General features: G+C 42.5%; 1 protein-coding gene across 27 annotated transcripts in view; it reads right to left on the minus strand.

The window, feature by feature from the left end:
- Kcnma1 (potassium calcium-activated channel subfamily M alpha 1) overlaps positions 1 to 27,440 on the minus strand; it is a 723,575-nt gene that overhangs the window by 276,960 nt on the left and 419,175 nt on the right. For all 27 annotated transcript variants that reach the window (XM_047552140.1, XM_047552139.1, XM_047552148.1 and 24 more), the window contains exons 4-5: positions 22,593 to 22,686; positions 21,755 to 21,866 (exon numbers count right to left, since the gene is read on the minus strand). In XM_047552140.1, coding sequence (XP_047408096.1) covers positions 21,755 to 21,866; positions 22,593 to 22,686 — 206 coding nt within the window. The remainder of the gene's footprint in view (positions 1 to 21,754; positions 21,867 to 22,592; positions 22,687 to 27,440) is intronic.

The following is a 27,440-nucleotide window of genomic DNA, read 5'->3' on the forward strand; positions in this document are numbered from 1 at the left end:
CTGTGGAATAGAGAATATATGACCCAGCTGTGAATTACAAGGTCATAATTTTACCAGCAATTTTAGATGGTGCCATAAAGCATCCAAGGTCTGTGAGAGCTCTAATACATGTTGATTTTTTTTCCTAAGCCCCCAGGATGGCATTCTAGGTCAGCTATTAAAAGATACTTCATTTCTTGCTTTTGTTTTAGGAAAATAATAGCCCGGGAACATTATTCAGACTTCTTTCTTCTATCACTGCCTTTTCTTTCTTCTTAAATTTCTGGGCATCTAGTCTTAGATATTCTTAGGAGAAAGATGGGTTTCGCCTTGGGTTTGGAGTTGGAAAACTTCCCAGAGCAACACCATTTGTGCCTAGGGCTTGCCTAAGGGGAGGCAGAAATGACCTTGAACCGAATGGTCCTATTCCATGTGAGACAGGAACATTTTTCCTGCATCTTCTATGCTTACCCTCCTCCTTGGTTCAACCTGACTTGCACCCACTTTCTAACTTTTATCCCACTTTTTTAAGGCACTGGTTAGTTTGCAAACCCTAACCCTCAGTTTGACCTATTTCCCCTTCTCTAGCTAGCAAAGTGCTACTTCTGAATCCATGAACCCACCCACACCCACCTCTTTTTGTAAAGCCTTCCCTGGGACCTCAGGTTGTCTCTTCTGTTTGCTCCCTAGTAATAGCCGGCCATGCTTAGAGACCTCACTGATGTTCCTTACTCACCTCTCCTCCATGAGTGAGCCCACGAGCCCAGGGCTCTCCTTTATATTTGTTCATTTGCTCATGCGTGAATTCATCAAACATGAGTGAAACTTTCCTGTTAGTAACTTAGCTAAGGATTAACACAGAGCCTGAAACACAGCAGATACACAGGTGAGTATCTGCTGAATGAATCAAATCATATGAAATAAAGGGTTGGGTGGGTGGGAGAGGTGGATGATTGCCATCCATTATGCATCTGCAGGAGGGGGTCCAAGAGAAGGATATAACAAGGTGGAGGGAAGGTTTATCTCCAGTTCTCCCAATCTTCCCCAAGGATTTCAGTGGGCCAGCCTGCCCCAGAGTAAACCACCATCAGCTCTGACTGTGGATCCCTCAGCTACCTCCCTACACACTCCGAAATATCCAGACTAGGTTACTTAATCGTTCCCCAAGGCATGGTGGAAATTCCTCCCCCTGCTTCCTTTTTCCTGTCTGGAAGGCTCTTGTCCCTCCACTCCATCTGTGGAACCCTATTCATGCTCTGAGGCTCAGCTCCAGTCCAGCTTCTTGGCAGGTCTCCATGACCATGGGCACATCCTCCAGCTTCCAGCTTCCAACAAACGATACATGTAGTTCCAAGTCAGACCATAAGTCACTCCTCTGAATTCCCTAGACCAGTTGGTGAGCACCGAGAGGGTAGGGGCCTGTCGTAGCTCTCATTACCACATGGGGAATGTTGAACGTGTCAACAGACCCCTAATTCTAGGTGTGACTAAGCTACTTAGTAGTTACGTGATACAAACGTGATGTTCCAAGAGGTCTGTGATTGGGGATTGCAATAACACTCACTTCACAAAGATGACCAAATACAACAGGCCTTGCAAAGCATCTGCACATGATCGAACAGCCGTTGAGTCTTATCAATGTACCTGTGTAAACTCACACAGTCCCCATAGGCCTCAATTTCTCTTACTCATTGAGGTCACTCCTTTCCTTTGCTATGCTCCCTTGGCACCAAGCTTCCTTTCAAATTAAGAACTGAAAAGATCCAAGCAGGAGACTCAACAACTCATAATTTAGGTCTGCTTTCACGCTTGCCAAGAAATACACACAGGGAGCTGACACCCCGTTCTTGACTTATTAGTTTATTTTTCTATGGGTCCCAGTCCCCCCAAGGCTCTTCCATCCACTGAATATGGTCAGTCACAGGTTTTGTTTGTTCGTCTGCTGATGGAAACATTGCCCACTCCGTGGCCTTTGCCCACATGATGGCCTTCAACAACAGATGTGGAATAAGGAAATAAATAACCTCTGTTTTACTGATGCCTATATTCATTCATTCAAGTCAAGGCAAGCAGGACAGGAAGGATTTCCCATTTGAATTCACTGGCATATCCATCTGGTTTTATTATTAGCTAGTGCATTGGATCAACTGGATACCTGATCTATAACAGACACATGAGAGTCCATCATTCAGTTCCTAATTCAATTATGCATGTGCACACATATGTAAATGTATTGTGTAATCAACACATGGACTATATCCAAAGCAAAATACATTTGCATACATACATTTAAATGTATGCAAATAAATATCTTCTCATGTTTCCTCTTCAGGGTTATTAATTCATTCTTCTGTCATATTTACTCATCAAAGACCTTAAACTCCCATTGGACAAGGTATTTCATATTCCCACATCCATATATTGAATGGATGAAGCTATGCTAGGTTGACCTTGTATCTTACATTTCCCCATATACCATGCATGATGAGTGCCGTGGTTTGATCACTACGTATCTGTCGAATGAGTCATTTCTCCATCCAGATGACATTCTCAAATTCTGCTCTTTCCTTACTCTGCCTGTTTTCAGACCTCACACTGATTCTACTTACATTGTTATTACTTTGGGCCAGTTAAAGGCACCCACAATTGACACCCCAGGTGTTCCCATTCCAAACATCCTTTTATGTGAGAACTGTAATCTGAGGAGCAAGGAACTATAACCCAGACAGCAGCTGAGGAAATTATTCCCCCATGCAGATAATGCTGTGGACCAAACCATTCCAGTAAGGAAATAAAATCTTGCAGACAATTAAGTTTTTGTTTAAAGCCATTTGCCCTGGAATCCCCAAAAGGATTCAGGAGGATCGGAAAATTGTTGTTGATGGAATAGAACAGATTGCTGAATTAAGACAGCCAAGAATCTGATGAACAGGAAAAGTAAAACTTTTCACCGTTCTAATCTTACTTTGGTTCTATTTTAATTAATATTTTCCTCTACCACTTGCATCTTCAGGATGTAGACAATGGGGTTTTTATTGTTTTCTGATTACAATTCAGAGATAACACTTTCACCTCTAGTTTTGATCAGTTGAAGACTGGGAAGACCCAAACCAAATGAGGAGGAAAATATTTTTTCTAAACCTTTCTCTCTGGCCTCCAGGGAAGTTATCTGAAAACTCCCTGGAATACTCCACTAGGCAAGGATGAGCTAGAAGTAGCAGGAAGTTGTTGAGCATTAAACAGGCAAATCTACCTAGAGATGCTGGGAGAATCACTCTATCTCCATTGGTTTTCCGATCTATAAATGTGGAATGTTCAAAAGATACTTGTGACATGTGAATGCTGTTACTAGAAATCCCCAATTAGTTTTAGAGTGTTTCCTAGACATTAATCGAATAGATTGTGGGGTTCTTATGTACTACACAGTCATGACTCATCTTTCAAGGATCTGACCTGTCAAGGATAATGATCTTGTTTTTATACTGGTGACTAATCATAGTTCTGTTTATTTATCCCATGCTTAGTACAGAGCATGCCTAGTACAGAGCAAGAACTCAATAAATGTTGAAAAACATGAATAAATCGATCAATTAAAAGCCTCATAAAATCTCTAGCTTAACCATGCATCTGCCTTCTGTAGCAGAGTTGGTAAACTAAACCCTGTGAGATGAACCTGGGCCATCACCAGTTTTTGTACAACCCACAAACTAAGAATGCATTTCTCCACATTTTTAAATAGTTGAAAAACATTAGACTATCTACAGTGCATGGAAATGATATGAAATTCAAATTTAGTGTCCAGGAATAATGTTTTATTGGTATCTATCTATTTATCTATCCTTTTACATATTGTCTGTAGTTCATTTCATGCTACAATAGTAGAGTTGAATAGGAACTGGAAGGCCCCTATAGTCCCAAATATCTACTACCTGACAAGTTACAGATGAATTTTGCTGATTTCTCTGCTATAGAATGGAAATTAGGAACCCTGATCATTTTGTTATTCATTCCATGATTCATTCTGGATAGTCATTGAGTGTCTCCCATGTGTCTATTGCTCTGTTCAGTTTTGGGGGTAGAACAGAACTGAGAAAGGCACCTGCCACCATGGAACCCACAGTCTGGGTCTGAAGTACAGAAGAAGTCTAAGCAGATAATCTCCCAAGTACCTCTGCAGTGCTAAGTGCTAAGCAGTGGCATCTTAGGAGCTTGAAAGTCACCAGCATTGCAAATGATCGTTCAATCAGTACCCAAACTGTAGAAGGTTAAGGTGAATTTCTTATCCCTCCTCTCTTTTTCTGCCCTGAGACGCTTTCCATTCTGAGTTTGGGTTCTCTTTTAGACTAACTTGTGACGTGCTTCTTCAGCTCCTTATATAACCCTAGCACCCAGAACAAAGCCAGACACGTGGGCAACATTCAGGACATCATTATTGAAGAAATGAAGGAATTGACTCATTGGTGGACCAAACTTGGACAAATTCCTTTGCATTCCTGGGCTCCAGTTTTCTCATAAGTAAAATAAGGGGGGTGGGTATGATGTTTCCAAAGCTCTTTCAGTTTAGTACTCTGTAACTCCTCATGTCTGGAGAGCTGGCCCCATCTGGCTTTCTGATTCATTCATCTCCATGGACATAAGACAGCCTCCTCTGACTCGGCAGGCTGATGCATCTTCTCCTGGGTGACACATGAACCCTGCCCAAGGCCAGGTGTCCTGCTCCAATCCATTCCACAGATCACTGCTGACAATGGCTAGGGAGTATATCTTGGGGTTTTAGCCAAGGTCTGCTCAAGGTCTATGGCATAAAGGGTGGCCAGGCTGGACACACAGCAGCAGGGAAGAGAGACAACACTGACTTCATAAATCGGCCCATTGGAACTAAGAATCACAAAGAGTTCCTTTCCACACATATTTCTAAATTGCTATTTCAAGATGGGTGGCTATTTTAAAACACACATACGCCTAAATCTCCCTGTTTCCCACCCCTGCACATGCTACTGATCACTTTTTAAAGATTCTGGAACATAAGGAGCCCTCAAAACCTGGTTCCAGGATTACTTTACAGCTCCCGCCCCTCTGGAAGGAGTTGTTTTCCTTTGCTATGCAGAACCCCTGGAAGGAGCTTGGGTGAGGGTATCTGCACCCACAGGTCACGTGTGTTTTCCTACTCTGGTGAGTACCTGACCCACAGCAGCCCCTGAACCTCATCGGTGTGCTCCTTGACCAACCACAGCTGAGCCCGATTCTTGTTAGTCCTGGAATAACTCAACCAACGTCTTTAATATGTTTCTTCCTTGAAAGTCCTAAACTTTCCATTTGTGTTGTGGCTCTTACTCCTCATTCAGTTTCTTCCCATTATTTTTCTTTTTTTTTTTTGCGGTGATGGGGATTGAACCCAGGGCCTTGTGCTTGTTCCCATTATTTTTCTAAAAAATAATTTTTTCTACTTTGCACCAGCCAGGAAGTTTTTAAAAAATGACAGAGATGCCATGATAGAAAAAAAATAAAAGTCTTCTTCTCTATATATGAAATGATACAAGCAATGACAACTCAGGATAAAAATATCCACTCCTTTTTTTCTTTGCCTCATATTATATTGCATCTGCTAGGCAACTGAAAGCGTATCTTATGAAAAGCCCTATTATCTTCCACAGAAATGACCTTTGGGACCTGCCCAATGGTAGTCAATGGGAAGATCATACTAACTTGCTCCCAGGGAGCAAGAATGAAATAATGGCACTTATCACACTAACACAGCGAGTTCTCATTGAAATACCATAGCTCTGGTTCATAAATCAGTTCTACTGCATTGGGGTGCAGACATTATGACTAGATTCCCGTTTATTAATAAAGTTCCCATTTCTGTTTAGGTTTGAAAAACATATCTACTCAGAATCTGGGCCTTCTTTTATTATTTGAAGCTGACAGTCTGACAAGTAGAAAGTAGTGACAGATCACTTCAATATTTCTTTCAAATTCAAAGCCAATTCAGTCAAAAGACAGAAGGAAAATATGATACTGAGGCTTATAAAGATTGCACAAACCATAGAAGATAGACGTTCATCTCAGTGAAAATGTGTGACATCTTTCCTTTAGAATCAGGCTAGAATTCTTGCCCTTGACCTGCCCTGGAAGTCCATTTAGGTGAGTTCTGTAGGGGAATTCATGCTTAGCCTGAACACAGATGTCAAAGCAATGTCTAGCTACTTGCCTGACAGCTGTCATTTTCAGGCTTCTCCACTTAGGCTGGGGCCCTTATGAGGGCTGTTTTACCTTCCAAGAGTGAAAAGCTTAGGAACTTATTTCAGCTGAGGTTAATTAGCCAGAAGACAGAATTCTGATGGCAACTATGTTTTCCATTCCTATTTTCTCTCACTAGGTGGCAGAACTGCACAAGAAATCTTTCAGAATAGCACCCTGGAAAATGCAGTAGAGCTGAAGTGTGGGACAGGGGACAGCCTCTGAGGCTGCAGCAGGAGGGCACACTCCTAGGCAGGTCAATTCATGGGAAAGCCTGGGTCCCTAGGTCCCAGTGGGCTCTGCCTCCTTCTTCCTCACTGGTAATAATCCAAGGGAGGCTACTGTTGTATAAAATGAATAAAAGCAAAAAGAAAAAAAATTTAAATAGAAATAAGAAGTCCTCAGACAACGTACACTAAACTTATAGCATAAGAAAAAAGATTTCCAACCCAGTTTTCAGATTCAACTTGTAGTTTTTTAAATTTTTCTAAAAAGAAATCCACCTACCCCAGTAAGAATCTTGGTTGGTTTATTTATCTGATGCAAAGCTGTTCTGTGTTGCCAGCAGGTGCCAAATTACAGGCTTGTAATGATGCTGGACAACAGATGTGGTAAGAAGAGAAACAGCCTAAGACACCATTTCCTAGAGAGAAAACACCAGAATTCCATGTGTCAAGCAGAAAAACAATGTGGCAACCTGTACCAGCTTCCAAGCGCAAGTGACTATGAGAGAAAAAAAATAAACTTTGAGGAGGAAGAGCACGAGGAGGAGGAGCTTTGAGATGTCCATTGAAAAGGTAATATGGCAAGAATCAGCCAAGGGTGATCCACAGATACCCTTTTAAGAGGGACACTCATTCTCCTTCTAGAGACAGCCTCTGTTTCCTGTGCCTCACCCATTGGTTATCTTCATTTCCCTGTAAATATTTATTTTTGTAACCTGGAGTTGACTGATTCATCTTTCCCACAGCAGGGGAAGAGATCTTACCCAAGACCTGAACGCAAAGGCGAGCACAGCAAACAATACCTTACGTTTCCACCTGTCCCCAGGTGTGCTGAGGGAGTGAATACACGAAGACAATGATGACAATGCTGCATTTATGGGGGGCTGGTGCCACATAAGCAAGAGGGAGCCAGGAACCTAAGGAAGGACATGTCAGGAGGCCCCCCTTTCAGGGTCACTTGCTCCATCTCCTCTCAGCCCTTTTGGGGGTTTGGTTTATGTGCTGATCTGATTGAGTTTTTGAAGATTTCTGACTCTCAACATATATAAGGACCAGAACAGAACATGAGGTACTAGAAGTCATAAAAGCTCAGGCTATGAGATTACAAAGACCTGAATTCTAATGCTTGCTGCACTGCCTGCTACAGACACACAGCTGATCAGACAGTTCACCTCTCTACATTCCAGATTCTGCTACCTGACTGAAGAGGATTAAATGAGACAGACATGCAGAGAGCTTAGTCCAATACCTCTACACAGTACATGGTAGCTACAATAACAACAACCAAAGTGTTTATTACTATTGCATTTCTAATGATCTCAGAAGAGGGTTTATGCCCTGTTTATCATAATTGATTAGAGTTATAATGTGAAAAACACTGGCTAGACATTTAGAGGAATGTTAAAAAAAAAATCACAGCTCCTATAAACAGCCTTTCTATAAACAGCAAGAGTAAACATTTTAGGATTTGTGGCCCTGGGTATCCACAGCACTGTCATAGCCAATATGTAAATGAATGAGCATGGCTTGGTTCTAATAAAACTTTATTTACAAAAAAAATAGACAAGTGGGATGGGTTGATGAGCCAAGGCATGTTTATTTGTAAAAATACAGCATTCAATTCCCAGTACTGCAAAAACAAACAAAAGAGACAGACTACCTAGAATCAAAAGAGTGGTTTGGATGATAATGGTTTTGGAAGAGGCGAGATCATAACTTGTGTTCCGGTAAGCTGACAGGAGGGGTGAATGCCTGCCAGATAGGGAACTCCAAAGTCACAGAGATGGAATGTATCTGCAATTTAGAGGTGAGAGTGGCTGGTACCTACTGACCAGGTGGCCAGAGAGAATTAAAAGAGAAGAAATTCATAGAAAAGCAAATAATTAAAGTGAAAAAGGAGGGTAGATAACATAGGACAAGGACTGTGACACTGAGTTTGTTTGGGGTTGGAGGAGGAGTCTGCTGTGCCCTGATTTGAGCAGGGACAGGTTTTGGAATCCACCCAGGAATAACAAGTTGATGGTACCCTTTTGGGTGGTGGTCTACCAAATTCCTATTCCGCCTTCAAAGGAGAACTCAAATTTAGTGATCGTGATATGGGAGCAAAGAAGCATCATACTGGCATTTGATATCTAATTCAAGTTAGGCACTGTGTTTTATGAAAAATGGAAATGGTCATCACCCATCATCCACTCTTACCCTTGCAAGCAGGCTAGTCCAGGTGTAAGTAGCTCAGGTAAGAGGATAGGTAAAGAATTCTTGTTAAAATAAGTTGTCCTGTGGTTGGAGAGGGATTAGGCCCTTGGAGAATTCCTTCCCAGGAGAAGCAGGTTGAAGGGCTCTATTCCTAGAGAAATAGAGGTCAGGGTCCAGAAAAGAGAGCTTTCTCCTCTGCTTCTTTTCCCCTAATCTCTAACACACCTTCTTCCTTAAGGAGCTTTCCCTTGATGAGCTGACCCTATCCCAATCCCAGGAGATGAGGAAGAGATAACAACCAAACTGGCTCTGGAGGAGATATTAGGAAGCAATAAACACAAGCCAAGAGGGTTCCCTCTCACTAATAACCCAGGACTTGATGGCCCTGCACGGGAATTACAGGGGAGATAAGAAGGTTTCCTAAAGAGGGCTCCTCTTCTCAAGTTGAAATCATAGTGTGGAATACAATATACTGGTTCTATCTCAAGATGTAAATGATTCAGATACTAATTTCTAAAACATCTTGAAATAAGGGATTGCATCGGCAAAAATACTGATAGTTTGGAGCATACAAATAGCAAGGTTTACTGGAATAGAAAATCCTGGAAACTGTCATAGCAGCCACTACTAGAATTCAACTTCAGCCGCACACTAGGCTGGACCAGTAGACTTCAGAGCATGGTTCCCAGATCAGCAGCATCAGCATCACTTGGAAACTGATTCACATTGCAAATCCCCAAGCCTCACCAGATGCAATGAATCCTATACTCTATGGATGGAACCCAGAAATCTATTTCAACCAGACCTCTGTGGGATTCTCATGTGCATTAAAGTTTGAAGAAACAGTGACCTAGACTACGTGGTGTCCATGCTCTTGAACAACTGTCCTTGATCAGAGTATCTAACTCCATAGATTTTAGAAGGAGCTTAAAACTCTTTGTGGGTTTTAAAATTCTTCTCTGGTATTCAGGTGTGTTCCTTTGGTTTAAGAACCACCACCTTGCAGGGCTTTTCCACCCTGGCTGTATGTTGAAATGATTCTGGGAACTGGAGTCATTCTGCTGGCTGAGTTCTATCCCTAGAGATTCTGATGTACTTGGCATGAAGTACAGTCTGGCCTGGACAGGAAGAGATGGATGTCCTAGCTCCCCAGGTGTTTCTTATACACTGCCAAGGTCAGTTTATCCTAAGAACCAACTGGAAGTTTTCCTAAAACAGATTCCTAAACCCTGCCCCTAAGAGAGTTAGATTCTGCAGGTTTGGTGTTGGGTGGAGAACTTTCATTTCAAGTAAGTTTCCAGGTCATCAGCTACCAGTGGATCACAACTTGTGTGAAAAAGTTCTCTAGGAGAAATATGTCTACTTTTCAGATACCTGAAATCTAGTCTGGGCTAGGATCGTCTACTTTCCTCCATCTGTTCTTCCTCCAAATTGCTATAATCTTGCAGTTCTTCCTCATACAGTACCTACTCAATTAAACTACCCGCATCTCATAAAGGCAAGATCTCTGTTTTACCCATCTTTGGGTCACTTGCATATAGGAGTTCAATTGATTACGTCATGCTCTTGTGCCTCTGAGCTGCTTTGTGGTGTTCATTTCTCCCTACCTGATCTGCTACCCAGTTCTATCCAGCAAGGCCCCAATCTTGTGGAAGAGAATCAAGGCATCTTTTATTTTTTTTTTAAGATGATGCAAAGGTAAATATACATACAGTCCTAGAGATTTAGGTTGCTCAAGGAGGCTGTTCCAATAACAGCCCAGATGAAGTACAGCCATCTGGAGAGGTTTTGGCATCTACGAAAACCTGCTGCTGAATTCATTCCTTGAAGACGTTCATTTTAGGAAGTTATTTCCAATTTGGCATATAACAGAGCCATGCAAGTCAATGAAGATTTAGAATCTCTGCTACCTACAGAGGGCATCTTATTTAAAGCCTGTCCCTGACAAAGCAATATCAAGGGAACACAATTGGAAATCTCTTACAGAAGCATAATTTCTCTAGAAGCAGTTTTAGCTACTATAGCAGCTACGGGAACAGCAGTCAGCTCTCTGAAATATATCCAAACTTTTAGCATTCCACTTTGCTGGGACTGCCTTCTTCAGGGCCCAATCAGGAAGACAGAACTTAATGACAAGTTCATCTCTTTTGCTCTATTACAGCAATTCATTCTCATTTCCACTCCCAAGATGGATGGCCATGAAGTTCTCTCCCTTCAAACAACAAAAGGCTCAGGCAAAGAGGAGAGCTCCATATCGCAGTCCACTTGGATGCTATAACAAAATGCCTTAGGCTGGGTAATTTATAAGCAACAGATATTTATTGCTCACAGTTCTAGCGGCTGGGATGTTCAAGGTCAAGCTGCCAGCAGATGCAGTGTCTGGTAAGGGCTTATTCTCTGCTTCACAGATGGCACTTTCTTGTGTCCTCACATAGTGAGGGGGGCTAACAAGCTCTCTTGGGCATTTCTTATAAGGCTGCTAAGGTCATTATGACTAATCACCGTCCAGAGGTCCCACCTCCTAATGCCACTGCATTGGCGATAAGCTTCAACATACAAATTTTGGGAAACACAAAATTCAAAAGCAGCCCATAATCTCCAAAATGATAGTACTTCAAGATGGACTAACAGGAGTAACATGGATTATTTTTATTTATTTGGTTATTTGTGCAGGATAGACCAAGAAGCTCAAAAGAGGAATCTGTTTGAGAAGGAGTGTTAGGGTGCAAATGAGAAGTTATAGAAATTGTATGAACTCATTTTTTAAAGACTGGATTGGGTTACTTCTTAATTTATTTTCTCACTTGAGAGTGCCAGTGAAATCCTCTCAAGGAGTCTGTTGGCTTTTGGTCACAGGACTACAATTATGAGGAAGCTACATTTAGCATTTGATCTGATTGGATTGGACTATTAGACTCACCCTTTGAGAATGAGCATAGTATCAAATAGAGGAACATGGACCTTAGGGTAGGTTGCCTGCATTCAAAACCTGCATCCACCACTTACACTCTACATGGCTGTCAGCAAGTTATTTAACATCTCTAAGCCTCGGGTTCCTCATCTGTAAAATGGGTCTAAATGACACTACTTTATAGTGCTATTTGGCAGAATACATGAGATAATTTTATCTGACAAATATATATGTACACACATATATGAACACACATATACACGTACATGTATAAGATGAACATATCTGACTTTATTCTGGGCATAGAAGCACTTTTCTTTAGGATTGTCCTAACTCTTTCTCCCTCTCCCACCCCAATACATCTGGTCCCCAGAAGAAAAGTCACACTTATCCTTTCCTTTATTTTATTTTCATTTTAAACAAAACTAAAGACTATAGGGAGTGGGTTTACTTGGAAAGTTTTGGGCTTAGAGAATCTAGATGTGAAAGCTGGAGTTTAAGCCACCTAGAGATACAGAGCAGGTGACCTCTGGGGGCTCCTGAAGGCCTGATCTTGCAGACTGGATGGTGTGACTGGGAGCCCTCTTGGAGGAGGGAGGAGGAGCAGAGTGATGTCATGGTGGTTGAGTTTGTGGGAGTTAAAACTGAGCCTTTCCCCACCAGGGCTAACCACAAGCCAATGCGTTCCTCTCCCCTCCCTGGATGCTTGATCTCAAACTAATCCAGCAAATTCCAGGACCGTCCTGTAGGGGGCACCAGAGACCATTCCTTTCAAGCCTGAAAGGTCATTTCACCGCGGCAGAAAGTAAGGTGTCCTGGGGGAAAAGGTGGGGCTGGAGACAGTCCAGTGCCTCTTTTTTCTTGTCTTTTCTTTATTTCTTTCTTTTTTTTTTTTTTTTTTGCCTATGGAAGCCTCGAGTATATTTTATTTAAATGGAAAGGAGGCAGGGGATGCCTTTTGAACAGCTATTTTTAATTAATAATTTTTCTAGTATACATTTTAAAAATTTAATTCTTTTTGATACTGACATTTTACCAATTTTTTCACTAAAAACTACTGAAAAAATTTTTGTTAGAATTTCATTGTATGCAAGAGTGTCCTGGGCATACACTGTGCTTACTATCAAAGACTCCCTTTCTACAGCAGCAAGGTTGGAGAGAACTTTCTAGAATAACATAATATTCTACATTTGGACTGTCCAACACCACGGTCACTACCCACATGAGGCTTGAAGTGCAGGTAGTGTGACTGAAGAACTGAGTTTTTAATTTTATTTAATTTTAATTTGCCTACATTTAAATAGTCAAATGTGGCTTGTAGCTACCATATTGGACAGCACAGTCGAAAATGCAATACCTGGCTGTTTAAAAGTGTGGTCTCCAGACCAGAAGCATCAGCTACATCTGAGAGCTTGTAAAAATGTAGATCTCAGGTCTCACTCCAGGTTCAGAGACCACACCCTCCTAACAGCTCCTGGTGCTTGGTATGCATGTTGAAGTCTAAAAAACACTCTCTTACAAGGGGTTAATCAAAATCCACAGGCAGAAGACATATACCAGAGGTTCTCGTCCTTTCTGCACTTGAGAGGCAATAGGAGAAGAAAAAAAAAAAAAATACTAGTCCAGGTTCCCGACCCCCAATCCAGAGATGCTGATGTAATTGGTTGGAAGCATGGCCTTAGCATCAAGTTTTAAAAGCTCCCAAGGGAACTCTAATGATCAGTCAAATTTGAGAACCATCTTATCAGGGCCTAGGAAGGTAGCCCCCAAGCTGAGTGAGCATCAAGATTGCCAGGATTGTTGGTCAAAACAGATTGCAGGATCCAGCTCCCACACTTTCTGATGCATGGGTCTGGCTTGGAGTCTAAGAATCTTCATGTCTAACAAATTCTGCTGATGCTCCCGATCTGGGATCCACAGCATTAGAATTACTGGTCTAGTCATTTAAAAGCATGGACTCCAGAGTCAGATTGACCTTGCGATGAATCCTGGAGCCACTGCTTACCACCTGAGCCCCAAACTTCAACTTCCTTAATTGAAAGTTTGGACTAAGAATCTTAACTCATTGAGTTGCAGTGAATATTAGCTCAAAAACACCTCTAAGTTGTGCAGTACCTGTTTCAAATAAGCAATCGATAATTGTTAGTATCATTATTTTAAGAAGAATGACTCACTCATTCATTCATTCAATAAGCAAGAACTACGGGCCAGGCACTGTGCCAGGTACTAGGGACACAGCCAAAAATGCAGGCAGCCAAGGTCCCTGTCACACTGCTGTCATGGAACTGGCATTTCATCTTGATAGTTCCAAGCAGATAGTTTATGCTGTACTTATAGTACTAATCATAAGAGGAAAAGGTCAGAGGGAATTCATTCCAACAGGGACAGTGGGAAAGCCCCACACAGGAGATAGAGTTGGTATTGTCCCTTAATGGGGAGAAGGATTACACCCAGAGGGCAGGGTGCAGAAGCTTCCTCATGGAGAGGCAGGGAGAAAGCAGAAGGGCAGGTACCAGTTAGCAGCCTGCAGGCACTGGGGCAGGAGGAAAGGGGAAGAGGAGGCTGGGAGTCACGGCTGTGCACTTGGGGCTGCCAGGAGGGACAGCCTCTACTCTTCTCCAGACAAACCACACTGTTGTTTTATGTTTTGTTTTGTTTTGTTTTTTGATAACATGGGTTAAACTCAGGGGCACTTAACCACTAAGCCACATCTCCAGGCCTTTTTAAATATTTGATTTAGAGACAGGGTATCAATAAGTTGCTTAGGGTCTTGCTAAAGTTGTTGAGGCTGGCTTTGAACTCCTGATCCTCCTGCCTTAGCCTCCCAAGCCTCTGGGATTACAGATGTGTGCCACCATGCCCAGTCACACTCTGGTTTTGTTTTTTATTTGTTTGCTTTATTTAAATCTCAATATGCTAAAAATTACTGACAGCAGGAAATGAAAATCAGTGAGCAGCTTTCAATCTTGATTACTCTTGCCAGATACAGAAGCTGGTCAATGCAAGGTACAGATGCTAACTGAACCATCGAGACCTCTCTCAAGGTGGGGCTTTTCAACCTAGAGAATGGCCCCAGGGCCAGATGCTCTGCTAAAGTGGGTGGACAACAGGAAAACACCTGAGACTTTGGTAGAGGCCCTGGGAGGGCCACCATTCAAAGGGCAGAGAGGTGTTCTGACGCTATTCTTCTTTTTCCTTGGGACAATGGCAGACCACCAAGACCCTTTGCCCACCTTTGGTACTTATAAATTCTTCAATAAACTCCAAAGAAACAAGAAAACATGATTCTTGTGGAAAGAGGGCTCCATGCAGGGACATGCAGACCCGCCACGTTCTCTCAGTGCTGTGGTCCCACAGGAGGGGCCCTGCTAAGGAACAGATGGCAGCAAGGCTGTCTAGTAATTCACCTGTTCCCATGGGGACAAGAAAATTCCTGAATGAGGGGTGGAGGAGGGTTTCAGGCTCCAACCGGGGTCTCCTCTACTAACTGGCATAAGTACAGTGAGGGAAGACCTCAGAGGACCCCAGTGCCTCTCAGAGCCTTGGACCCCAGAGGACTCTGTAGAGCCACTGGCAGATCTGAACAGGGACACAGACCCCAGCTCTAACTCTTCCTGATCTCTGACTTGGAGAAAGTGACTTAACTTCTCTGAATCTCAGTATCCCCTTGACAAAATATAAATAATGATACCTTATTGGTAGGTAGAACAATGGCCCCCAAAGATGCCCATGTTAATCTCTGAAACTTTGCATAGCAAGAGGCAATCTCAGGCTGCCAATCAGCCGACCTTGAGATGAAGAAATTATCCTGGTTTGGAGAGCAATGTAATCCCCAGGGTCCTTAAAAATGAAAAAGGAAGGCAGAAAAGGAGAGGCAGGGAGAAGGGATGGTGGAGAGCAAGACTGGAACAAGCCAAGGTGAAAGTCTCCTGCTGCTGACTTTGATGATGGGGGAAGGGCCATGAGTTGAGGACTGTGCTCTCTCCAGGGACTGCAAAGGACAGGGAAATGTCATCCCAGAGCCCTCAGAAAGAAGCCAGGCTGTGCCCGGTGTGGTGGCACAGGCTCGTAATCCCAGCAGCCTGGGAGGCTGAGGCAGGAGGACTGTGAATTCAAAATGAGCCTCAGCAACTTAGTGAAGTCTTAAGCAACCAAGCAAGACCCTGTCTCTAAATAAAATATAAAAAGGGGCGGGAGGATGTGGCTCAGTGGTTAAAGAGCCCTCCATCCTAGCCTGGAGAGGGCCATGTTGGACTGGTAACCTACATGACTATGAGATGATACCCCTATGTCCTTTGAAGTCAGGGTGTGTGCTTACCTGTTACTGCAGCAATAGAAACCTCATACACCCTTCTGGCAGTGGGGTAAAGCTGATGTTTTGTGCCAGGAAAGGACACCTCCTTATCATGACAATATTGTCCTCTGTGGACACCTGCCACTCAACTATGCCTGGTGGGCTTCTCCCCACTCAAAAATGTCCACTTCCTCCCCTCTGCCCAACTTAGCCACACATGGCAAGTCTCCCCTGAGCCCCAGCCTTCTCCAGAAGCTCCCAAACTCCTCCACCCCCGTGAGCTCCTTCTCTGAACTCCTACGACTCTTCCACCCGTACCTCACAATTTTGGACCTAATTACATAGCAGGCAGTGTTACCTGCTGTCACCGCATGTGTGTTTATTTTGGTTCCAAAACAAGATTGAAACCTTGGTCTCAAGCAGGAATCATGCTTTGTCTTTTTGCTGTTGTTGTTTTTGAGGACCTGTACTTTTTTTTTTATAATCCTGTTTTTAATCACCTTGTGACATATAAAAAACACTCAGGCATAGTTATAAGCAGATGCCTAAATCATTTTAATTGTCCTGACTCACTTTATTGTTTTTTTTTTTTTAGCAGAGTTTTCTATTTTCTGACAGTGTGTTGATGACTTTAAGGTCTAAGGCTAGATCTGACCTGGATAAGGGAGCCCAGCTTACAGTTTTCCAAACATGGTTCCAATGACTGGCTCCTGACCAGATCTCTCAAAGATGTCAGTCTACAAGATGTTGAAAATCATAAACAAGTAGAAAAGAGGGCAACCAGGTCAGTGAACCTCTTATCCCAGGGTTGAGCACACAATAGGTGTTCAATAAAAGTGGGTCAGACAGAACTCACAGTGTAGTTCAGTGGTAGAGCACTTGCCTAGCAAGGTCCTGGATTCAGTCCCTAGCATCAAAAATAAAATAAAAATGAGTTAGACAACTGGCCAGCGGGCAGTGGTTCTCCCTACTCTCTTCCACTAAGGACACAAGATGACCCTCAATAAAAACACACAAAGGAAGCAAGTCCTTTGCCCACCTTTGGGGATAAGACTTCTAAAAGAACAAGACAGACAAATGAGTTATCTCTAGAGCAGGTTACTGGAGTCTCAAAATAAGAGGCATCTCTCATTTCAAGGTGCATTTATTTTAGTGGGTAGAATGAGGATTCTGTAAGGGAGACAAAGATGAGTACGTGGTTGTGTGGGAGCAGGAAGTAAAGTAAGCAGCGACTTGCCACCTGCCCACGGGGCATCCACACGTCCTGCTGCTTGTTTTTGGTTCCATTCTGGTTTATTTTCTCTTCTGGTGTTTTAAAATATGATAGGCAGATTAGAAAGAGAGGTCAGAAATACTCGCGGCTTCTCAGTAAGCTCACGCTGTGTCCACAGTGTCCTGGCCTCCACGCCTCATGCTGTCTTCATGGTGACCTTATGAGGTGGCCACTGTGATCATCCCCATTTGATGACAGGGGATAAGACTGAGAAAACAGAGCCTGAGGCAGAAAAAAGGATCTCTCTCAAAGTGACCACTGGTAGATGGCTGAGGTCAGAGGTGAACTGCACTGGTCCAGCCCAACACTTGGTTCTGATCCACTCCTCTCTGTGAATCCAGAGTGTGTGGAAGCCCCTGGTCTCTCTCCCAGTTGGAGCAGGTCAGATTCCTAGGGTGGTAAAGTACACTGGGACTTGGGGACACCACAGTAGCTCTATGTGTTTTCCTGGTCCCCGCAGTGTTTCTAAACACTGAAGGTGGGCAAGGAGGCATGGAAAGAAGACATGAGAATGCTCGTTCTTGAAGATCTCTCCCTCCTTTCCTGCCTCACCTGAAGTCCTGTGTGGGGGATGGGGGATGCCAACAGAAAAACAGAAGATTCAGCACCATCGCTGCCAACCCCATGCCCCAAACCCCAAATCTGTCAAGGGTAGGCACTGAGGCAAAAGAGTGTGGACATCAAGTCTCCAAACCTGGAATAAGTCACCCTTTCTACTCCTTGTGGGCTACATGACCTCTGAAAAAGAGTTGACGTTCCTGATCCTCAGTTACTTCATCTCTAAAGAGAGGCGATAACTTCTACCCATAGTCCTGCTCTGAAGATTGGGCTGAGGTGGGCAAGGGCCTCAACTGTGTGCCCAGCACAGAACAGAAGCACCTGAACACATACAAGTGTTGTTATGGGTGCATTGATAAATTCACTAAGAGAATGCATAAAACAAAGTACATATGTACTGCACTACATAACATGCTATCCTAAATAAATAAGAAGACAAATGTGGTATGGACCGTGCTCTGGGGGAAGGTAAGGGACAGGACTTTGGCTTCCACTCTGGCTTTTATTCTCCATGGTGCCAGCTCAATCCCAACTCTCCTCCCTCAAAAGTTCTGTAGACTGGGATAGACTTCCATTTCTTGTATCTTGCCCCAAATTCCAGCCAGCAAAGGCAGTACCCTTCCATCTTTCAGGAGAGTAGCACTTCTTGAAATCCAGAATACTCCCATTTTGTGGGGGGATCATCCCTTCTTTGTGAGCATACTTCACGGGAATGCTCTTTTTTTTTTTTTTTTTTCTCCAGCAGTTCTTTGGTATGATTATTGTTTCACGGTATAATAACCCCTGTATTAAGTCAGACAGAGGAAACTTGAAATATGATTACACTGAATTATCTTCAAGAAGAGGCAGATCTGTTTGGGATCTCACCCAAAGATCAGTTACCAAAAGTATTCCATTAAAGGATTTTCTTCTATAAAGGAGAGAAGTTAGGTTATTTTTATTTTTATTGCTCTGTTGTTATTTCATGACCCAGAAGGTCACTGGACTGTTTCTGTGTGATTCCTAACACATCATTCACTTATGTATCAGGTCTGTGGTTTCCTATCCTCACTGTTGTTTACCCATCATACAGAATAGCCCATGGCACACAGTAGGTACTCAAAAATACTGGTCAACAAATGAACATAATGAAACCCACTGCAGAGCATCTTGCTTTTGAAGAGCAATCACAGTTGATGCAAGGATGTGTCTTGTCAAAAAACACAGTTAAACCTGATCTATTTCCTTTCCTCTTCTTCTCCCTTTTGTATCTGCTCTAGATTTTTCACTAGATTGGAACACACCTCCGAAAATCAGGATTGAATCATCCACCCAAGGCTGTGGGCTCTAAAGCATCCAGGTAATCCTGACACCAAGCTGCTTTAAGGAACATTTCACTCCCATCAAGGAAAGTGGCCTGTGCACCTTTACCTGGGGCAGAATCTGCCTGCTGCAGAGGATATTGCCACCACAGTCACCACCTCTTTAACCAACAGGATACAGGGGAACAAGAGAGGATGGACATGCACCATAAAATTCAAATTCACGAGGTGAGAAGAATGGAAGGTGATTTAGTCCAAAATCCACATTTTTCAGATGGGAAAACTCAGAGTCCAGAAAAGTACACAGTGTACTGAGGACACAGACAGGGAAAGAAAGCGGATCCATTCTCTTCCTTCCCTTTGCTTTTCTGTTTATTTGGGGGACTTGGGGAGGGGTGTGTGTGTGTGTGTGTGTGTGAATGGGTATGTGTTTGAACTCTGAGCAGCAGTTTGTTTTAAAAACAGGAGGGCTGGGAATGTGGCTTGGTAGCACGCACAGACCCCTCAGTTCATTCTCTAGCATCACACACACACACACACACACACACACACACACACAAAGTTAAAGGCTCATCCACAATTTGGATTCAGTTAATTTCACTAACTTCCCAGTTCTCTCCAGTAACCTAGAATGCAAACTTCTCATTAATGATTCAAGAGTCTTAAAGGCTTTCTGAGTTGTAAGAACCATGAAATCATCAAGCCATTTTTTTTTTTTTTCATGGAGCAAAAAACACAGACTGAGTGAGGAAAAGTCAGCTCCCCAGGTTCAAAAGCCAGATAACTGCCAAGGTGAGGCAGTTGGGACCCTTGGCACATAGGTATACGGAGGGTACACTCAGCAGGACATTTCTCCGATCGTCACACTGGCTAGAAAACACAACTGAAGCAAGCACATCTCCAGCCAAAGATGAAAACTTTTCCTAGGAGCAAGTGAATGCAATTCTAATGAGAAAATGAGTAGAAAATAGGATCCTTGTAAGGATATTGGCACGCACATATATGTACATACATACATGCATGGTACATATGTGATTAACACATACACACTAAAGATGCTCATTTTTAAAATACTTGACAGTAGGTATAAAATAAATTCACAGTACTAGCAAGAATATTAAAATATATTGCTAGTGGAAGTACACCTTGACATGACATTTTTAGAATGTTATTCATTGATATCTACAAGATAAAAGATACATTTTTTTGATTCAGCAATTCCTCTTTTAGGAATGCAGAAGTTTCTATAGAAAGAGAATTGTACAACTAAATGAATATATGGATAAAGGTGTTTATTGAAACCTTGCTTATAGTAGTAAAAAAAGAAAAAGTAAACCTCTGGGAGGTTCATCATCAGAGTTTTAGCTGTGTATTATGGTGATAAACAAATAATGGAATTTTACAAAAAAATTTACCAAATTTATAAAATGACTTATTTTGGCTATAAACTTTTATAAGATGAATTATTACAGAGCCGAAGGGTCGTCCATCATGTATTTGTAAGAAAAGACATATTGCACTGCAAAGTGATGATTCAATATACTTTCTTACACAAACACCACCACCTCTACAGCACTGTTAAATATGCACATCCATGTCTGTGGGAGAATGAGCGTGAAAGAAAGATGTGAAGTCCTGTTAACACGGGGCATCTCAGGGAGATGTCTGTGATGAAGGAAAGGAGAAGAGATGATGGATATTTTCTTTGTACATCTTTTAATGTTTTCACAGATTACAACATGGACATGTTACTTTGAGAAAAAATTAAGCCAAAAAAATCCTAAAAGCGAAGACAGAAGGAACTCAAAAATAGTCCTCCAACTCCTGTTTTAGCCTCCCTTTTACCCTAATAGACCCCATGGGGGTAGAAACACTCTGACCTGAAGCAGGGGATTAAAAAAATGCAGCGAAGAGAAACTTTTGTTTGCTACCAGGGATTGAACTCAGGGGCACTCGACCACTGAGCCATGTCCCCAGCCCTATTTTGTATTTTATTTAGAGACAGGGTCTCACTGAGTTGCTTAGTGCCTTGCTGTGACTGAGGCTGGGTTTGAAAATAAGATCCCCCTGCCTCCGCCTCCTGAGACACAGGGATTATAGGTGTGCGCCACCGCACCTGGAGCCAAGAGAATCTTGAAGCTGTTACTATAAACCCTTGGTTGCCACAGTCATCCTCTGAACAAATGGCTTTCCCCCCTAATTGTCTTAGTTCTGATACAGGACCTGAGCAGATTCAGGAAGTCATCTCTTGAGCAGATACAGGAAGTGACCTACTGAGCACAGCACCGGCAAAAACTCTCCCCTACACAGGAAGGGAGCTCAGTCTCCTGCAATGTCCTGTCTCCCAAAGAGACTTGTAACTATAAATAGATTAATGCAGGACCCACTGCTCATAAAATTAAGGAGACAGAGGTTAACTCTGGCAGGCAGGCCTTCTGGGGCACTTGAACCAGTAACATGGAATGTTGGTCTTGTTCCCACCAGTCCCCGACTCCAAGTTCCTGAATGAAAAGTGACAGAACCAAGAAAGCAAAAGTCCTAGCTGTGCGAGTGATGACCACTGGGCTTCAACAATGATAAAACTGCATTACCTGGAGCACTAACTGAACAAATCCTTCTGGGCTAGCACCCCAAAAGAACTGTCGCTATCAAGTTTAAAACACCAAAAGAACTTTCCACATTGATACACAGAACCTTCAGCCCCCTAACGCACCTCAGTTCTATGTTTCTGTTACGACTCAGGAACCAATAAGGAGAAGGCAGAAGAGATTGACTTACCCAACCAACTTCTGTTTAAGTACACAGACACAAACACAGGAGGGACCGTGAAGAAATCCACCACAGAGTTCACTTCCAGCCAGAACCACAGCTTATCATTGGCTGCAATAAACTAGGGGAAAGAAGAAATAAGAAAGAAAAAAAAAATGAGAAGTGTGGTTGCTGGCATTCCATCTGTATTCCATTCTTTCCCTTTATTCCAGTCTTTTGCTACAGGGTAAATTTGAGGTTTCTATGGGGGTCCGGAGGGAGCAGTTATATTCTTCCTTATGTTCTGCACCAAGCACATGCTTATTTTATCAGATACACTGTCTCTTCTGGAGAGTGATAATGTACTATGCTAGCCTGGGAGAAAGATCAAGCAATATATATTCCCTTCATAGGGAAGGTTGAATAATCTCACCTATAGTAGACCCTCCATTGTAAATAAAGTCCATGTATATGCACATAGTCACACATTTCTGTAATTCAGATTTGTATAGCAGTAGCATGCTAAATAAAATTCTAAGAGCCAAAGGTTGTTTTTCTCTATTTAATTTTTGAGAGAATAATGCATTCATGTTTGAACAGAGTGATGAGAAACCATGAGTTCAGTGGACATACCATCATTGTTATTTCAATCTCTATTATGCCCTTTGAAACAAAATGAACATGCATGCCAAAAAATGCTTAGCTAAGGAAAGGGCTCTCTCACAAACTGAAAATCAGAATGCACATATGTCATCTCTCATGGAAAACTTGAGCTTCCCTTCCCTGTGAGAGCAGATACTAAGGAGGGGTGATCCCTGCTATAAGACTCCCATGCCCCACAGGGTATCAGCCATGTTGCTAAACTTACCCGCAAGCCAAAGTAGAGAAGGAAAAACACGTTGAAAGCCATGTCGATCTGTAATGTGAAATCTTTGTAGAAATTCTGGCAGGATTCTATTGGGCTATTAGACAGGAAGAAGAAAAAGCAAGAAGTAAATGAAAAACATCATCACAATTTTTCACAACCCTGAGAAGTGGTGGTGAACAGGGTAGAGGACGAAATGAATGTTCATTAAATAAAAAATTTGGTCTTTCTACCCCTCATGATAATCAAGCAAGCATTGCCAAGGGACTTTCCATTCAACCATTCAGAGTTTCATTTTTATTTGCTTCTGGGGTATTTTTGGTAAATTTATATCTACATGTTGTTTTTTATCATCATTCAACAGTTGAACTAAGGATCTAAAGAGGATCATGCAGACACTTTGGAGGAAGGACAAGCAGGAGTGACCACCAAATTCCTTGATTTCATATTAACCCTTAAAGAACTGATTTCCTTATTTTAGAGGACAGATATGAAGGCTAAAAATCAAACCCTCATGCCCTCCAACACAATGCAAGTAGAGCCCATTTTCCATTAAATATGGTGGCTGTGTTTTGGATCTTGTAAAAGCCATTTGTGGATTAATAGATAAAGAACCCAGGAGCATCTCAAGAAAGCTGTGGTGGAGAGGATCCTGGTTGACTTTCTGGTGAGACAAAGTATGGACTTTCTGTGCAGCATTCTGATCTGGGGAAGGAAGCATTGCCCAACTGGTAAAAGTCAAGACCATTAAACCCAAATGTTGAAGCAGTACTCTAAGGGTTAATTTTTTTTTTTTTTTTTTTGGCATGCAGGTTAATTGGCTTTGGGTGTTTGCCAAGCAGTCAATGCGCACCCCAGCACACTCTACTTGGTTCAAGAGTAGGCAGTTCAAAAGGGTACCACTATACAAACTGGTACATGGCTTCCATGTGCTTTCCAGCATCAAACTGATCAGAAGATCAGTGTGTAAACAGACCCAAAGTCCGGGCTAGGTGGGAAGCAGGAAAGCCTCATAAACATCTCAAAGCTGCGAATGAAACTTCGTTGTATGCTGTTATCAGGAAGCAAATGGTAACACCCAGGCCAGGAACACAAGGAAGGTGCAGTGAGGGAAAGGGGGAAGAGTATAAGGTGAAAAAATAATAATTTCCAAGATGGGAAGCCACATGGACCTCTTGCTCCAGAAAAGAGCTAGCTTGAGAAGTGAATGATGAAGGATTTCCAAGGGCGAGCACTTTGGAAACCCTTGTATGCAATACCAGTTAGTATAGTTGTACTTCTGTAAGGACGTGTCTTGGCTGTTCAACAGACAGGAGTTTGTGCAGTTTGGGAATGCGGGCCCCTTAGATCCATGGGATGTCAGTCTATGGGAATCACCGATCATGTGACATGCACTGGAGTTCTCCATTCCTCATCTTGATTACAAGTCAAACATGCCCTTTGTCATCTCCCCAACCACAAATACATGGTACAACCTCCAGACAAGCATCAAGAGTAACCTACGTGTGCATTTACAAACTAAGCGGACTGAACCAAAACAACACTGAAAAACAGTTCCATCACAAAGGAAATGACAATGGCCAGGTTTCCACTAAGGTGTAGAAGAGGGAGGAGAGACAGTGAGGAATTTGGTTAGTTGAGTGCTGGAAGGAGGCTGAAGCACAGGAAGGTAAACATCAAGGCCCACCTGCCACTGCTCTTGGCCTGCTTTCCTACATGGGTACTAGTTTAGATGATAAAAGGAAAATCCAGGCCTAGAGTTAACAAGGGACACTTCTGCAGTTCTTGGGCCATGGTGGTACTTGTTTTGTTTCAAGAACAAAACCAACAAGGTGTACAGGTATTATAGTTCTTAGCTACCACAGTTGCAAGGAGAAGTACATGAAGGTTGACCAAAACTCCACTATAGATTCCCAGGGTTGACAGACAGGGCATCTCTGTGCTTTGGGAGCCATTGGCAGGATGTGCTACTGAAGAATTAATGGTGTGTGTGTGTATGTGTGTGTGTGTGTGTAGCAAGTGAGCAAGTATAGGGATATCTGTACTAAATATTGCACTCAGGTTTCCTCCTGTGCTAGCAGGGACTTGGCTCATGCACTATAAATCTGTACTCATCTAAACTGATGTCTCCACAGTCAAGGGGACAGAGAGAAAGCATTCATTACCAAGCCTATCATGGTTAACTCACTATCACTTCACTAAGGCCAAACAATAATCTTATTGTTACTCTCACAAGAGTTATTAGTGGCACCTTGGGGAAATCTCATGAGTTCCCTAGCTCTTATTAACCCCATGCTTCTGTGGTTAATTTGATGGTATCTTTGAAGTACATCTGGTTGGAAAAATCTTTGGCAGGCTGTGGTGGAGAGTGGAAGAGTGAGTGGGGAAATGACAGCTCAATGTCATCAAGGGTATTTTGGCTGAACATAAACAGAAATAGATATTTGGAAAAAGCATAAGCAATCAGGCTGTAGCAACTTCTTTCCATTGCTTCTTGCCTTCCTGGTCCTTTCTGTTATTTCCTTCTATATTGCCCTTACCCAAAAGCCACAAAGAAGAGATTTCAAGCTAGAGGACCCTGCATTGGAAAATATAACTCAACAACACCCGTGATTTGCAGTAAGCAATGTGAAAACCATAACAGACCTTTATTCTAAATTTTTCAAAAATTTAGAACTGATTTCATCATCACCTTAGTAGAATTCTATGGGTCCTAGACTTTGAGCAGAAACAATGAACGAGGTAAGTTTTGCAGCTCATATGAGTGGCTGTTCCTCTGGCTGAAGTTCACAGGTAATATGAACATGCCTTGTGGATGGGCAGAGGGTGGCAAGAAGTGGGAAACTCTCAGGCAAAACAGAGACAGGTCATGGGACCTAGTAGGACCACAGTGATCAGGGAATGTATTTTTAAATCCCTTTTTAGCTATTTCCTGCATGCCACAAGAGCCCCAGGAGATGTGCCCTGCCTGGTTTTTCAAGTGGCAACAGAACTGTCCATCAGGGTCCCCTCAGAGATAAACCTTCCAAGTGCCTATAGTTCATGGACTCCCACAATCGGAGACCACAGAGTGGAGATTCCAAAGTCCCATTATTTCATTCCCCAAATGGAAACAACCCTTGGAGAAGTTCACTGATATTTTGAAAAGAGAATACATAATCTAACAACCAAAGCGGTGACCAGCCAGGATTTATTTTTCTCCCCAAGAGACTTTATCATCATAATTAATGCTCATTGTAGAAGGAGAATGAAATATAATTTCCTCTTCCTCCCTGTGTATAGAGTTTCCTTGCTTGATACACAGATATTTCAAGAGCTAGCAAAGAAATTGTGTTTTTACTTAAAACACAAATGAAAGTGATTCTGGATCACACAATTAAATTTATATTGACATTCTGATGATGCATACCCACATCAGAAAAAGGTTTGGGTGGGCATATGTTACCAATAGAAAAAAAAATGTGCAGTTTTTAGAAAAGAAAGAAAGACACTAGTTCTGACTCTGGTAGTGGAAAAAAGGTTACCCTAACTCATCCTTGGTTAACCAATTACTTGATAACTGGAGGATCCAAGATACATGGTAGCCAATGGACTACTCATTTCTAGGTTCCCACAATCCAAAGATCAAGTGTGACATTAAACCTGAAGCAAATTTAGTGTTTTGAGATTGAGACCTTCAAAAGAATCTTATTGAAGAGCTGCTTCTTATGGGGTCTGTCTACAGTGAAAGATAGAGGCTGAAAACCAAGCTCACATTTCCTCTGGGTCATCAAGTAAGCCTCCCCTTCAGTATGTAAAAGTCTCCACAGAGGAAAACGAGACTCACTCAATGGGGGAAATGAATCTCCCTTCATCTAATTAATAATACAATTCCCAGAGAAGATCTTTGAACAGGAAGATCCAACAGACAGATCTTCCCAAAAATTGACTTCAGAGCTCATTTTTCCTAAGCACAAGGCAAGCAAGGGCTGACAGGTTTTCTCTCAAAGAGTTGAAAAGGCCAAGTACAAAATTGCACAACTAACAGTAGTTCCTTGGATATCTGCTTCATCTCCAGGAAGGCAGCACTGCTGACCCTTCTTAGCCTCTACACGTCCCTTCCTGGTGCTCCTAAGGTCCGCTTTCCTACCTGCTGAGTCTGGTTGCTTAACCCCAAGAGGCTATTTCTCCAGCACAGGTGGTTCTCAAACTCTGCCAGGCATTTGTGTGTGTGGTGGTGGGGGAGAGGAGGTTTGTTAAAACTTGCACCCTCCCACCACCAGGAGAGTTTCTGATTTAGTAGGTCTAGGATAGGGCCTAAGGATTTGTTTTGCTAACAGTTTCCCAAATGATGCCAATGCAGTTTATCAGGGGACCCCACTTTGAGAACCACTGCTCCCTAAGTATTTTCTCACAACTTCCCACTAATTACAGGTGTTACTACTCAAGAAGATCCCCATTTAGACCTGAACGGAGATGATTAAGAATCTGAGTCCGCCCCCAGATAACCAGCTGCATACCACTTAACTAATTGCTGAGATCAAGGGGTTGAACAGATATTTTCAGTTTCAGATGTGAACAAGGGGAAAAAAAATTAAAGAGATCCAGGGAAATAATTACAATGCCACCGAGTAAGCTTCACCAGTGGACGTTCCAATTAACAATCAGAGAGTACCTGCTGAGCATATTTTCAGTTTCAGATTAAAAGGAAAAATGGTGAGGTATAGACAGGAAGGGGGTTATGGAGAGTGTGGTTTATAAGGGATAAAGAAATGATAAGCAGCTTAGGAACACAAGAACAACAGACATTGGAGATGATTAACTAGGGAAGGGCCTGGCCAAGGAACAAAATAGCACTTTGTGAAATAATTT

The sequence above is a fragment of the Sciurus carolinensis genome, chromosome 5 (genome assembly GCF_902686445.1).
Source record: "Sciurus carolinensis chromosome 5, mSciCar1.2, whole genome shotgun sequence".
Classification (NCBI taxonomy): Eukaryota; Metazoa; Chordata; class Mammalia; order Rodentia; family Sciuridae; genus Sciurus; species Sciurus carolinensis.